Source organism: Panthera pardus, unplaced genomic scaffold (assembly GCF_024362965.1).
Source record: "Panthera pardus isolate Hobbes unplaced genomic scaffold, ASM2436296v1 HiC_scaffold_17, whole genome shotgun sequence".
Lineage (NCBI taxonomy): Eukaryota > Metazoa > Chordata > Mammalia > Carnivora > Felidae > Panthera > Panthera pardus.
The window spans coordinates 108,847,310-108,860,465 of record NW_026526732.1 but is presented as its reverse complement, the minus strand read 5'-3'; the positions used below and the strand labels follow the sequence as shown (position 1 = coordinate 108,860,465).

Sequence of the window (13,156 nt, the reverse complement as noted above, 5' to 3'; positions counted from 1 at the left end):
TCCCTATGGCCATGAGCCTCTCTTCCACAAGCTAATTATGCTGTTTCAATGTTTCTGAAAGACGACCAGAAGACCAATGTGCCCAAAGTTGCCATTTTATTAGTGGACGTGATATCTCCCTTGATCCTCGCAATTCTACACTACAGAAGTCTTTTTCTTTCAGAGAAACGAATGAAAGAGTTTTGACTTGACAGCATTTCACAGGAATCAGTAAATATTTGGCAGATTCAATTATAACCTAAATAAAAAGGTGACATTGACACCATGAAGTAATTGTACGCTTATTCCCTCTTAATAAGGATCTAATCTCCAGGTCATGTTAGTTTCTCTTTACCTTGTGTTTTTCCAATCATATCTTGGATACTGAACTCAGCCCTGGCTGTCACATTTCCAGAAGGTCATTGCCAACATTGAGGGTACGTGGAAGATGGTTGCAAGGTGATCATAGACTTGATAACCTTGTTATAGGGAGAATCATTAAGGGAAATTGAATGTCTTGACCTAAAGAAAATTTAGTTTAGTTCAAAACATTTAAATGGCTGTCATATGAAGAGAGATTAGATATGAAGTATATTCAATGAAGTTGAAATTCTTTTTCTCGTGAATTAGGAAGAAAATTCCTCCTTAATAAATGGATGATGATTAGAAGCTGGAATTTTCCAACAATGAAATAATTTGCATTACGTGTTTGAACAAATGATGAATGGCTTCTATAGCTGGGCAGAAGCTATTCTGATATCGGACTTGGTGGCTTATCTGTTCCTTAAAGGCCCCGACATTCAGGGGCTTTAGAAAATATCGATTCGGTGTTTGTTTTATTCTTACAGGTATACAGATGATGTGAAAGGAAGACCATGGAAAAATCCAATGACAGCTCAGAGTATGGTTTTATCTTAGTGGGCTTCTCTGATCGTCCGAGGCTGGAGCTGGTACTCTTCATGGTCAATTTCACTCTGTATTCAGTGGCTGTGTTGGGAAACTCAACCATAATCCTTGTGTGTATTTTCGACCCTCGACTTCATACCCCAATGTACTTCTTTCTGGCCAATCTCTCCTTTCTAGATCTCTGCTTCAGTACGAGCTGTATCCCGCAGATGCTGGTGAATCTCTGGGGCCCTGACAAGACCATCAGCTACGCTGGCTGTGCGGTCCAGCTCTTCTCCTTCCTCTGTGTGGGGAGCGTGGAGTGCATCCTCCTGGCCGTGATGGCCTACGACCGCTTCGCCGCGGTCTGCAGGCCCCTGCACTATCTGGTCATTGTGCACCCCCAGCTGTGTTTGCGACTGGTGGCCGTGGCCTGGGGGAGCGGACTGGCCAATGCCATCGTCATGTCCCCGCTCGCAATGACTCTGTCCAGATGTGGCCGGCGCAGGGTCAACCACTTCCTCTGTGAAATGCCAGCACTGATCAAGATGGCTTGTGTGGACGCCCGCGCGGTGGAAATGCTGGCCTTCACCTTCGCCATCCTCATCGTCCTCCTGCCCCTCGCTCTCATTCTCGTGTCCTACGGCCGCATCGCGGCAGCCGTGCTGAAGATCCAGTCGGCCGCTGGGCGCCGCAAGGCATTCAACACCTGCAGCTCCCACCTGACCGTGGTCTCTCTGTTCTACGGGAGCATCATCTACATGTACATGCAGCCCGGGAACAGCGCTTCCCAAGACCAGGGCAAGTTTCTCACCCTCTTCTACAACCTGGTCACCCCCATGCTGAACCCACTCATATACGCCTTAAGGAACAAGGAGGTAAAAGGAGCGCTGAAAAGGGGCTTGGGGAGGCAACCATGAGCAGGAGCGACCATGTGCTGAGTTAGGAAGCCGTAGGTGAAACATTGTTTTCCAAACACTGCCATTTACTTTGTGCTTGCCATCAATTCAGCCCGTGCGTCACACACTTGGATTTTTAAAAATATGGGTAAATGCTGGGGTGCCTGGGTGGCTCAGGCGGTTGAGCGTCCGACTTCAGCTCAGGTCATGATCTCACACTCCACGAGTTCGCGCCCCGCGTCGGGAACTGTGTCGACAGCTCAGAGCCTGGAGCCTGCTTCGGATTCTGTGTCTCCCTCTCTCTCTGACCCTCCCCTGCTTATGCTCTGTCTCTGTCTCAAAAATAAATAAAAACATTAAAAAAAATTTAAAAAATATGGGTAAATACCCTGAAGTGTATCCAGAGTCAGTAGCAATCAACCAGAGCCACACATAGTATGCAGCTACCTTAGCAAAATAATGTTTAGTAGAAAGAATGAAGTCTTGGAAGAGAGGTGAAAAGATTTTATTCAACTCAATTAATGAAGGAATCAGGCAAACATAGTGACCAATTAAAAAAAAAAAGTCAAAAAGTACAAATTGGTAGGAAGAAGTGAAGGAGTGTCAGGGCACCTGGGTGGCTCGAGTCTTGATGTTGGCTCGGGTAGTGAGCTCACGGTCATGAGGTTGTGAGATGGGTCCTGTGTTGGGGTCCACGCCTAAGAGCCTGCTTAAGATTCTCTCTCCCTCTCCCTTTGCCCCTCCCCCATGTTCTCTCTCTCTAAAATAAATAAATAAATATATAAAAATAAAAGGGAAGGAATGTTGAAATGAATGTACAAATGGAGACAAAAACATTGCTGTGGGGAGAGAAGACAATTCAGCTTCTGCCTGACAGGACTGAATTCGCTTGTCACCGGCAAGGGTTACTTTGCACTGTTGTGAGTTCGCCGTAATTTACAATGTTGCGGAACACCGGCCACAGAATCAGGGTGGCGCAGTCGGTTAAGCGTCCGACTTCAGCCAGGTCACGATCTTGCGGTCCGTGAGTCCGTGAGTTCGAGCCCCGCGTCAGGCTCTGGGCTGATGGCTCGGAGCCTGGAGCCTGTTTCCGATTCTGTGTCTCTCTCTCTCTCTGCCCCTCCCCCGCTCATGCTGTGTCTCTCTCTGTCTGTCCCAAAAATAAATAAAATCGGGACGATGCATAATTTTCTACGGAAGCATATATTTTTCCCTACAAAATAAACCTTGTATCTTATTTACCTTGTAAAGCTAAGTATGCGGTCTCAAGCCTCCTATGAAAGCACGTAGGTGTTTTCATCCTGATTTTTTTTCAGACGACAAAACTATGGTTTATAGATCCTGTGTGAATTAGCCCAGGTCACACGGGGGATGCGTGGCATTCAGAAGCGGTGTGTATAAGTCTCAACCTCTGCTGTCGTCTACCGAATGACACTGCTTTTGCTACACAGTGTAGACTGTGTGTACAGCACCCCCCCCCCCCATCCCCGTGCTTGCACAGTCGCACCAACATCCTGGATACCCCACACACCCTCCGAGAGAATTCTACCATTTCTCCCCCTTTCCCCATGCAAATCCCCCATCCAAATCTTCCCCATGCGCCAGTGGTCAGCTCGAATTAGCATCACATTTGTACAGTTATCTGAGTTTCTTGGATTTAAGAATGCCCTGGCCCTTCTTTTAACCTTCTGCATTTTTACACCTGGAAATACAGTTTTTCTAGTTAATACTATTATATTTATATGTCTCCTATTAGGCTGTCAATTCCCTGATTGTAAGGCTATTTTTTTAATCCTTCTTGGCATCATTCCAAGTATCAGGTTGTTATTAAAATGCCTCGCAGATAGTAAGCGATCAGTAATAGCTTGGGATGATTTTTCATCTTAGCTGATTAATCACATCCAGAAATAATTCCTTCACTGTATTAAAAACATTTTTTTTCAAGTTTTATTTATTTATTTTGAGAGAGAGAGCACGAGCAGGGGAGGGGCTCTGTCAGTGCAGAGTCTGATGCGGGGCTGAAACTCACGAACAGTGAGATCATGACCTGAGCCGAAATCAGGAGTTGGATGCTTAACCAGTGGAGCCACCCAGGCACCCCAATCCTTCACTTTTTAAAAATTTTTTTTTTAATGTTTATTTATTTATTTTGAGAGACAGAGACAGAGCATGAGCAGGGGAGGAGCAGAGAGAGAGACACACAGAATCCAAAACAGCCTCCAGGCTCCGAGCTGTCAGCACAGAGCCCGACACGGGGCTCGAACTCACAAACCATGAGATCATGACCTGAGCCGAAGTCGGACGCTCAACCAACTGAGCCACCCAGGCACCTACCCCCAATCCTTCACTTTAATTGATACACCATTCTTCAAGATTACAAGTGGACCTGTCTCAGCAGACTGAGTTTACATCTGCTGTCAAATGTTTTATGCTGTTTTTCTCAATTCAGTATAAATTCTATGATGAGAGAGAAAATAATCCGTTGAGGAATTTCTACATATATCAAAAGTCATCCCCAACTTTTAGGTAACAAAACTTTTTTTTTTTTTTTTTTTAATTTTATTTCCCCCTACATAGGAATCATTAACTCAAGATTGCCATGAATTCTGCCATGGTCTAGAGGCTGTTTGGATGGTAACAACAGTTCAGATGGTAAACCTCTTCAGATTGACCTAAAAAAGCTATTTCTCCCCTCCTCATTAACATTAGTCTCCCTTACAGTGCTCTCCCATTTCATTATTCCTTATTTGTTACTCATGTCCCTTTATTAATCAATTAGTGAGACCAGTGCCTCGTGTTTTTAAAAAAGCTTCTGTAAATGTAAGCGCAACCACATATGTTCACAAGTTGTACATCTGTTGGAAAGTTAGAGGACCACCTTCGCGAATGCCAGTGGGAAGGATCATATTTACGTAATGCTGAGTTTTACATTGAAAGTGGCAATTACTTTTAATCAAGGTATTGTAAGGGGCAGGTAAAAAACAAAACAAAACAAAAACGCCTTAAATAAGCATCCATTTTGCCTTTGGTGCCGAAGTGTAAACGCCACTTCTCAAGACACGAGAGACTGAGTTAGGGAACACCTAGAAGTCTACTCTTGTGATGGCACGGCTTCCCATGACGGGCGTTGCAGATCTGGTGGTTGACAGAAGAGCCTGAATTTCTACGCTGCTTTTTCTTCTGTATATCAGAAAACATCGATGGTAGCTTAATATCTTAAAATCTGTATATCAGAAAACATCGATGGCACACTTATTTTGCATAATCCGTATTTTACAGACTATTTGCCTTGACTTTGTTTATTGGGAGTGTACTTAAGACAGAATCAAAAAGAAAAAGGGTTATTTTGCTAGGAGAGGTCTAACATTGGCTAAAATAGTTCTTAGAGGTTATAACAGAGCAAATGTGAATGTCGGATGAGTGTCAAACACCCATTATAAAATAAATTCTATGGATTTTTCATGACGTAGGATCTCCCTTTATTACAGACATATTCCCTGGAGACATGCCCAGGGTTTTTCACAACCAATAACTTACTTTGTCTCTTACTGTGGCACCAAAGCAATTCTTCTGTTGGACTTCCAAAGTTTTTACTATCTTTAGAAGTGCTGTAAAAAAAACAACAAAAACAAAACAAAACAAAAAAAAGATAAATAATTCAAGCTTCTTTTCACTGAAGTACTTTATTGTATTAGGGGATCAGGTTTTTTAAACTGCCACTCAAAGGAATGAATCCATAATATGAGAAAATCATTCATCATTATGAAGCTTATTAAAATAATATTTATCAACTTGCAAAGAAAGGAGGGCTCACAAAACTCCACAAAGACATAGGTGTTCACATCCCTTTTGTGTGAAATTAAATATCACAGTTGCAATTGATAGGAAAATTTAAATTAAAAGGCATATTTACTTTTTAAGTATAACAAATAACTTCCTGATTTCTTGTTAAAAATGCCCACATTTTCTTCTTTATGATTCTGAAGACAAATAAAAATTTTATTTTGCTTTGTGTAATTGATAATTTGCAAAATTCCAGGATTGACTGGCTATCTGAAAAGCAAAAATCTACCTCTATCATAATTTTTCTACCATATTTTTTCTAACATAATTAAAAAAAAACAACAAAGTTTACTTATTTACTTTGAGAGAGAGAGAGAGAGAGAGAGAGAGCGCAAGCAGGAGAGGTGCAGGGAGAAGGAGAAAGAAAAAAAATCCCAAGCAGTCTCCACACTGTGAGCACAGAGCCTGATGCAGGGCTCGAACCCACAACTGAGAGATCATGATCTGAGCCAAAACCAAGAGTTGGACGCTTATCTGACTGAGCCACCCAGGTGCCCCTCTGCCATAATTTTTAGTGCATTGCCTACTGTTATTGCCATGCAAACTACGCCCTATGTTAGGAGAGTACGGCAGGCTTCTTAAAAAAGTCTTATGTGAAGAGCTCTAGTAAAGACAGTCATAGAAGAGTAAAATGAGGAATTTCATTATTCTATGGCATCAAACATGTACTTCCCCAAGATAACAAAGATGTCGAGTTCTTCTAAAAATTAAAAAAAAATTTTTTTAAGGTTTATTTTTGAGAGAAAGAGACAGAGCATGAGGGGGAGAGGGACCGAGAGAGAGGGAGACACAGAATTGGAAGCAGCCTCCAGGCTCTGAGTTGTCAGCACAGAGCCTAATGCGGGGCTCGAACTCACAACTGTGAGATCATGACCTGAGCCGACGTCAGACGCTCAACCGACTGAGCCACCCAGGCACCCCTAAAAAGTTTTAGTCAGATGATTTCTTAGGGACTTCCTGCAGGCGTCTTCGTGAAAGCTCTAGATGGTCACCAGGCACCAGAAAATGTGCCCACCGAGGTCTGCCATTTCTTCTGACAAATGTTGTGGGAAAGGGGGTGCTGCTGTGCGGGTTTGAAGGTGCCACACGGCGGAGGCCATTCCTGTCCCCGGGGACTGCCTGCTGGGACTTGCTGTGGTGAAAACAAGCTGCGACTATATTCTTGGGACAGTCTTCTGACAAAGTGACCTGTGACATCAGTATCAGTCAGGTCAAGGTGGTTGATAGTGTTCAGAACATACGTGTCTTCACTGGTTTATTTTTTGCCTAGTTCTATCACTTGCTGAGGAGGCACCAGTATGTGTGTTATAATTTCCAGCCGTGACTATGCAATTGTCTATACCTCCCTTTAGTACTAAAACAATGACACAGAGGATATGTTTATTCTTGTACAGGTGAATAACAACGTCACATGACAGATTTTGGCAAAATAGCATAAATTTATTGCACTCAGTTGCTTATAACAGCATATCACATATGTTTGAAATGCTTGTGCTGGTAGCATCCTGAACCCTGTGTAAAATATTACCTCTAGCCCGAATTCTTTCGAGGCTGACCAAATTAATTGCATCGAGGGAGGAATTATCTATCTGTTTGGATACACAGATGGAAATGTCTGGCCACGTTGGTGCAGAAATCCTTTAAGACTGTGAAGAAACAATACAGTTGACTGCTGAAGAGTGTGAGGCTTAGGAGCACTGAGCCCCTGACGGAGTTGAAAATCTGCATATAACTTTTGACTCCCCAGCAAAGCTGACTGCTAACAGTCTGCTATTGACCAGAAGCCTTGCCAATAACACAAACAGTCCATTAACGCGTATTTTGTATCTTAGGTGTATTGTGTACTTATCCTCACAATAAAGTCAGCGAGAGAAAAAAGAAAGTGTGATTAAGGAAATCATAAGGAAGAGAAAACACATTTGCAGGACTGTCCTGTATTTATTGAAAAAAATCCGTGTATAAATGAACCCACACAATTCAGACCTGTGTTGTTCAGGGGTCACTGTATAAAGATTTCATCATTCTAGCATTTTCTGACTTAGAAGTGTAATCTGCGCATTATGCCTCAAAATGATATTCAGGTCACTGCAAATGATCAGTCCAGATGGAATTAGCCTTAAATTTGATTTAAACATCTTTTTAAAAACATTTTTTAAGGTTTATTTTTATTCATTTATTTATTTTTGAGAGAGAGAGAGACAGAGCCTGAGCAGGTGAGGGGCAGAGAGAGAGGGAGACACAGAATCCAAAGCAGACTCCAGGCTCTGAGCTGGCAGCACAGAGCCCAGCACGGGACTCAAACCCAGGAACCGTGAGATCGTGACCTGAGCCGAAGTCGGACGCTTAGCCAACTGAGCCACCCAGGCGCCCCTGATTTAAACATCTTTTGATTAAACTGTCTAAACGCTTCAGTTTATTATTTTTTTTACATTTTTATTTTAATTCCAATTAGTTAACATACAGTAAACACCTCAGTGTGATTCTTTGTATGCAGTGATTTCCTTTTCATAGAATATCCGTGAAATTATCAAATGCCCCAGAAATGAAGAAAACTTTTTTGCTTCTGAATAGACTCTTGTCATTAATTTCTCATGGTGTATACAGTCATTGTTAGCATCCAGATTTAGCCCTGGTTTCAGAAAATACCCCTTTTCTTTCCATTCTAGCCCTTAACTTTTATTTTCCTTCAATCGGGAGCAGCGGACAGAGCAGAGACCATGTCGTTCCTGCAAGTCAGGATGGAGCCCCAGCCCTGTCATGTTATAAATGTGAGTCCTTGTCTATACCACTTAACCTGTTTGATTCCTGGGTTGTTTAGCTGTAAGATAGGAATTGTCACAGAAGTCTAATGGCATCGTTTACATAGTTGTTAATACCGTGTTTTATTAATGTACTAGTTTGCTTTAACTATTAGAAGGCAAGATGGTTGTGTGGATGTTTGAAAGCGTATGTGATTGAGAAAAGCAGCCGGGGAGGGAGGCTTCTGTGTCGTGGGCAGGGGACGGTGGACCAGCCCTGGGACGGGTGGGGGCGTGGGGGGGGGGGGGTGTGCTGACTGCCGGCCCACCGCCCCTGGGTGTACAATCAGTTGGCCTCACGGTCAAATGCATCCTTAGATCAAGGAAATACACAGCTTCCTTCCGCTGAATAAGAGTGACTCCCAGATTTTGACTCTTCCTCCTTAAGTCATCAAAGCTCCAAACAAAAGGTTGAATTGCCCTAAAATGGTTCCAGAAAGGTTCAACAGCACTGCCAAATTATGTCCACTGTGAGCCTACACTTTAGTCCATGAACTTTACTAATATTATTTAATTTAATAGTCATCACTTTGGCTAATCTGGTTTTCCTGTCTTCTCAACATAAAAATTGAGGTAGGTAGAAAGCACAGTCAGACTAAATTAATCATGAGAAATATTTGAGCCCTAAAAACCTCCTGAGTCATTTGTGTGAGGAACTGTACATCTTTGAGGAAAGTCTTCTTTTCTGAAAGCTCATCTATATTCTCTTTATTAGTGTCATATCAGTTCTGTGATAAAAGCTAGAAACACCAGACTTTGTAAATCCAGTGGGAGAGACAAAACGGGCCCTGTCTTAATTTTCCCTCGGGTTCAACGAGAACATAGTAACAAGTATAAGAGGTGCTACCACTAATGATCCAGTAATAGCCACCCTAAATGCAATACCACTCTGGAGAGTAGACCCGGGCCACAGCCACTTGTCAGCTTTGGTTCAGAGAGGACTTCCAGGAATAACCATTTCTGTACTAGGACATCTGGGGCCTCAGCTAAGATGGCTTAAGAGACTGAAAATGGCGGTCACAGCTCAGATGGGGCCATGTATCTGGGGCCTCATTTCTTCACATAGCACCTTTTGCAAATAAAATATTCGATATGCTCTTTCACTGACATGCCTGGTGCTTCATCTGTGATGGTTGAAATAGCTGGGAGGTTAATGGGAGCACTCCTCCGGCAGGTAATCTCAGGGTAGTTCGACATGCGTGCTGGCTGCCTCTTGTGTGAGTGTTCTGATAGACCGTGGTGGGCACCTTAGAGGTTTTTATGACCAAACCTCCAAAGTCCCAGAATGTCTACTTTCACAACATTCTGTTGGTCACGTGAGTCACGAGGCCAGCCAATCCGGCTTCGAAAGGAAAGGAAGAATACATTGTTTCTATTATTAGGGGAATGGCATTATGCATGCAGAGGGAAGAAATTGGTAAACCTCATGGAGACCATCTACCACAAGCTTGAAAAAGGGAACACGGAAAAATGTCTTCACGGCCTTGGTAAATGAAGACTTCAAAAGGACACAAAAAGGGGCACCTGGGTGGCTCATTGGGTTTAGCATCCAACTTTGGCTCAGGTCATGATCTCACAGCTTGTGAGTTTGAGTCTCACGTTGGGCTCTGTGCTGACAGCCCAGAGCCTGGAGCCTGCTTCAGATTCTGTGTCCCTCTCTCGCTCTGCCCCTCCCTCACTTATGCTCAGTCTCTTTCTCTCAAGAATAAATAAAACATTAAAAAAATTTTGAGAGAAAAAAGGACACAAAAAGTACTGACAATATATGAAAAAAAAAGTTAGAATTCATCAAAATTTAAAACCGCTCATCATCAAAAGAACCGTTGTGAACATCAAAAGGCAGACCACTGAGTATTGGAGAAAACACTTACCTTACACATAGCTGATAGAAAGACTCATCTCCTGAACTTATAAAGAACTCCAACATGAATACTAAAAAATACTTTAAAAATGGGCAAGCAACTTGAACAAGAACTTAAAAAAAAAAGAGATCCAAATGGCTAATAAACATATGAAAAGATGCTCAACTCAGTACTCATTCAAAAAAGTGCAATAAAACAACTTTTTGTTCATTCAGTGCTGTGATAGCATTTTTATCCTTATTTCACTCATGCTTTATTATCAGCTACCTCAAAACCATTTCAGAAATAAGTAATAAATACTTTATTTTAAAATTAAAAAAAAGTGCAATAAGGTCTTCCTTACTGTGAATAGTGGCTAAAAACACAAGGAGGACAATACTAAGTGTCGGTGAGGATGTGGAACAACTTGAACTCTCATCCTTTCTTGGTGGGAGTGTTAAAATGGTACAGCCACTTTGGAGAGCTGTTTGGCACTTTCCATTAAAGTTAATAAACACTTTCCATTAAAGTTAATAATAAAATAATAAACATTAAAGTAAATAAACTTTCCATATCAGTTACCTATTGTCCCATTAACTAACCATCTCAAGGTTCAGTGGCATCAAACAACACATCTTTAATTTGTTCATGATTCTCTGGATCAGCGACTTGGACTTAGTTCAACCAGATGGTTCTTCCACTAGTCTTGCTCAGGGAAGACAAGACCGGGCAATGTTACTGCCTTATGGCTTGTCTGGGACCGGATAAAACGACTTCACTCTTATGCTCGGTGGTGGCTGTTGGTTCCCTGTCTTCGGGAAGCTAACCCGGGCTTCTTCACGTGGCAACAGTGTTCCAAGAGGACATACGCTTTTCAGATTTCTGAACATTATGTCACGTTCGCTGATAAGCTACCGGCCAAGGCTACTCGCATAACTAATGTGTGTGGGAGCTAGAAAAAGACATGGCTATAGGGAGGAGGCCACCACTTGACAATATATTCCATACTCTTATTCTATGACCTCAAGGTTCACTCCTAGGCATATATTCAACGAGAATGAATGTATGTGTCCGCCAAAAACTTACACCGTATCTACTGTCAAGACCCCCAAAGACCACATATCAGCTAGTGATCACGCAGAGCTGAGTTTATTGCACCCACCGCAGAAATGGAAAATACTCTCTTGACAGTCCATTGGTATCTCAAAGAGGGAAAATTCGGATATTTATAAGGTTTTCAGACCTGGTATGAACGATTATGAGGTGAGCCTTGCAAAACAAAGAATTGGTTGAGTTTGGGCAGAGCTTAAAAATAGTAGCTTTATGGGGCGCCTGGGTGGCTCAGTCCGTTGAGCATCTGGCTCTTGACTTCGGCTCAGGTCGTGATCTCACGGTTCGTGACACTGAACCCTGCATCAGGCTCTGCGCTGACGGCACGGAGCCCGCTGGGGATTCTGTCTCCCTCTCTCTCTGCCCCTCTTCTGCTTGCTCTCTATCTCTGTCTCAAAATGAATAAAACAAACAAACAAACAAACACTTAAAAAAAAATAGTAGCTTGGTGGGTACAACAAGGTGAAGGTGTTGAAGGAAAGCTTGATAAGTGAGCTGTTCAGTTGGTATTTCCTGGAGCAAGATATTAAGTTATTATTACTTGGTCTCAGTGTTTAAAGTAGGGATTGGAGCTTTGCGGTTGCCAGAGCCCAGGAGCCGCCCAGTCACGACCCACCCCATTATCTTCTTCAACATCACCCTGGACGGCAAACCCTTTGGCCATGTCTCCTTCGACCTGTTTGCAGACAAAGTTCCAAAGACAACGGAAAATTGTTGTGTTCTGTGCACTGGGGAGAATGGATTTGGTTATAAAGTTTCCTGCTTTCACGGCATTGGTTCACGATTAATGTGCCAAGGTGGTGACTTCCCACGCTATAATGGCACTGGCAGCAAGCCCACTTATGGGGAGAAACTTGATGAGAATGTCATCCTGAAGCATAGGGATCCTGGCATCTCATCCGTGGTCCGCTGGACCCAACACGAATGGTTCCCAGGTTTCGTCTGCGCTGCCAGCACTGAGTGTGATGGTGAGCAGGTGGGCTTTGACAAGACGAAAGAGGGCACGAATGTTGTGGAAGCCAGGGAACACTTTGGGTACAGGAATGGCAAGAGCAGCAAGATCACCATTGCCGACTGCAGACAAATCTAGTGCATTTGACTCGCGTCACATCTGAACTGCCAGGCTGTTCCTTCTGTCGCTCAGGGGAGCAGTCCTTCACCCCCATCTGCTCGAAACATCCTACAATCTTTGTGCTCTGGCTGCAGTTCTGTGGGTCCCCTAGTTTCCTGATTCCCCTCCAAGTCTAGCTGGATTGCAGAGCTACGTTTATGATTATGAAATAAAAGCTGAACAACAACAAAATAAAAAAAAATAAAATAGGGATTGGAAAATGTGTCTGGGCCCAGTTCAACACAGGGACAGAAAATTATGGCTTCAGTCCTCCCCACGCGATCAAACAGTTTGGTGTTCCTATATTAGTGAGAGTGAGAATGTAAAGCAGCTTGATATTGATTGGTGGGTTTCTTCTGGGTCTTTTGTGTTGTATGTATGCATATATGTATGTATGTATTTGAGAGAGCACAAGTCGGGGAGAGGGGCAGAGGGAGAGAGAGAATCCCAAGCAGGCTCCCCACCTAGCATGGAGCGCAACACAGGGCTCAATCCCATGACCTGAGCTGAAATCAAGAGTCAGATGCTCAATAACTGAGACCCCCAGGTGCCCCTCTTCGGTGTCTTTGTTAACAGTGTCTCTCTAAATCTCATATGTGTTTCTGCTTGTAAGAAGGAATCAGTCCTGGTAAGTGGGAATTAAAAAAAAAATTTTTTTAATATTTATTTATTTTTGAGACAGAGAGACAG

At 42.9% G+C, this 13,156-nt stretch overlaps 1 protein-coding gene and 1 pseudogene across 1 annotated transcript; both read left to right on the top strand.

Annotated features, from left to right (window-relative positions):
- The first annotated feature begins 854 nt into the window (after nt 1–854).
- On the top strand, nt 855–6,785 carry LOC109252676 (putative olfactory receptor 2W6). The gene is made up of 3 exons (XM_019425237.2): nt 855–1,762; nt 3,350–3,400; nt 6,686–6,785. Exons 1-3 carry the CDS (start codon nt 855–857, stop codon nt 6,783–6,785), a joined length of 1,059 nt encoding a protein of 352 aa, XP_019280782.2.
- A 3,045-nt stretch (nt 6,786–9,830) lies between these two features.
- Nucleotides 9,831–12,445, top strand: LOC109252677 (peptidyl-prolyl cis-trans isomerase A-like; annotated as a pseudogene).
- The last annotated feature ends 711 nt before the right edge of the window (nt 12,446–13,156 follow it).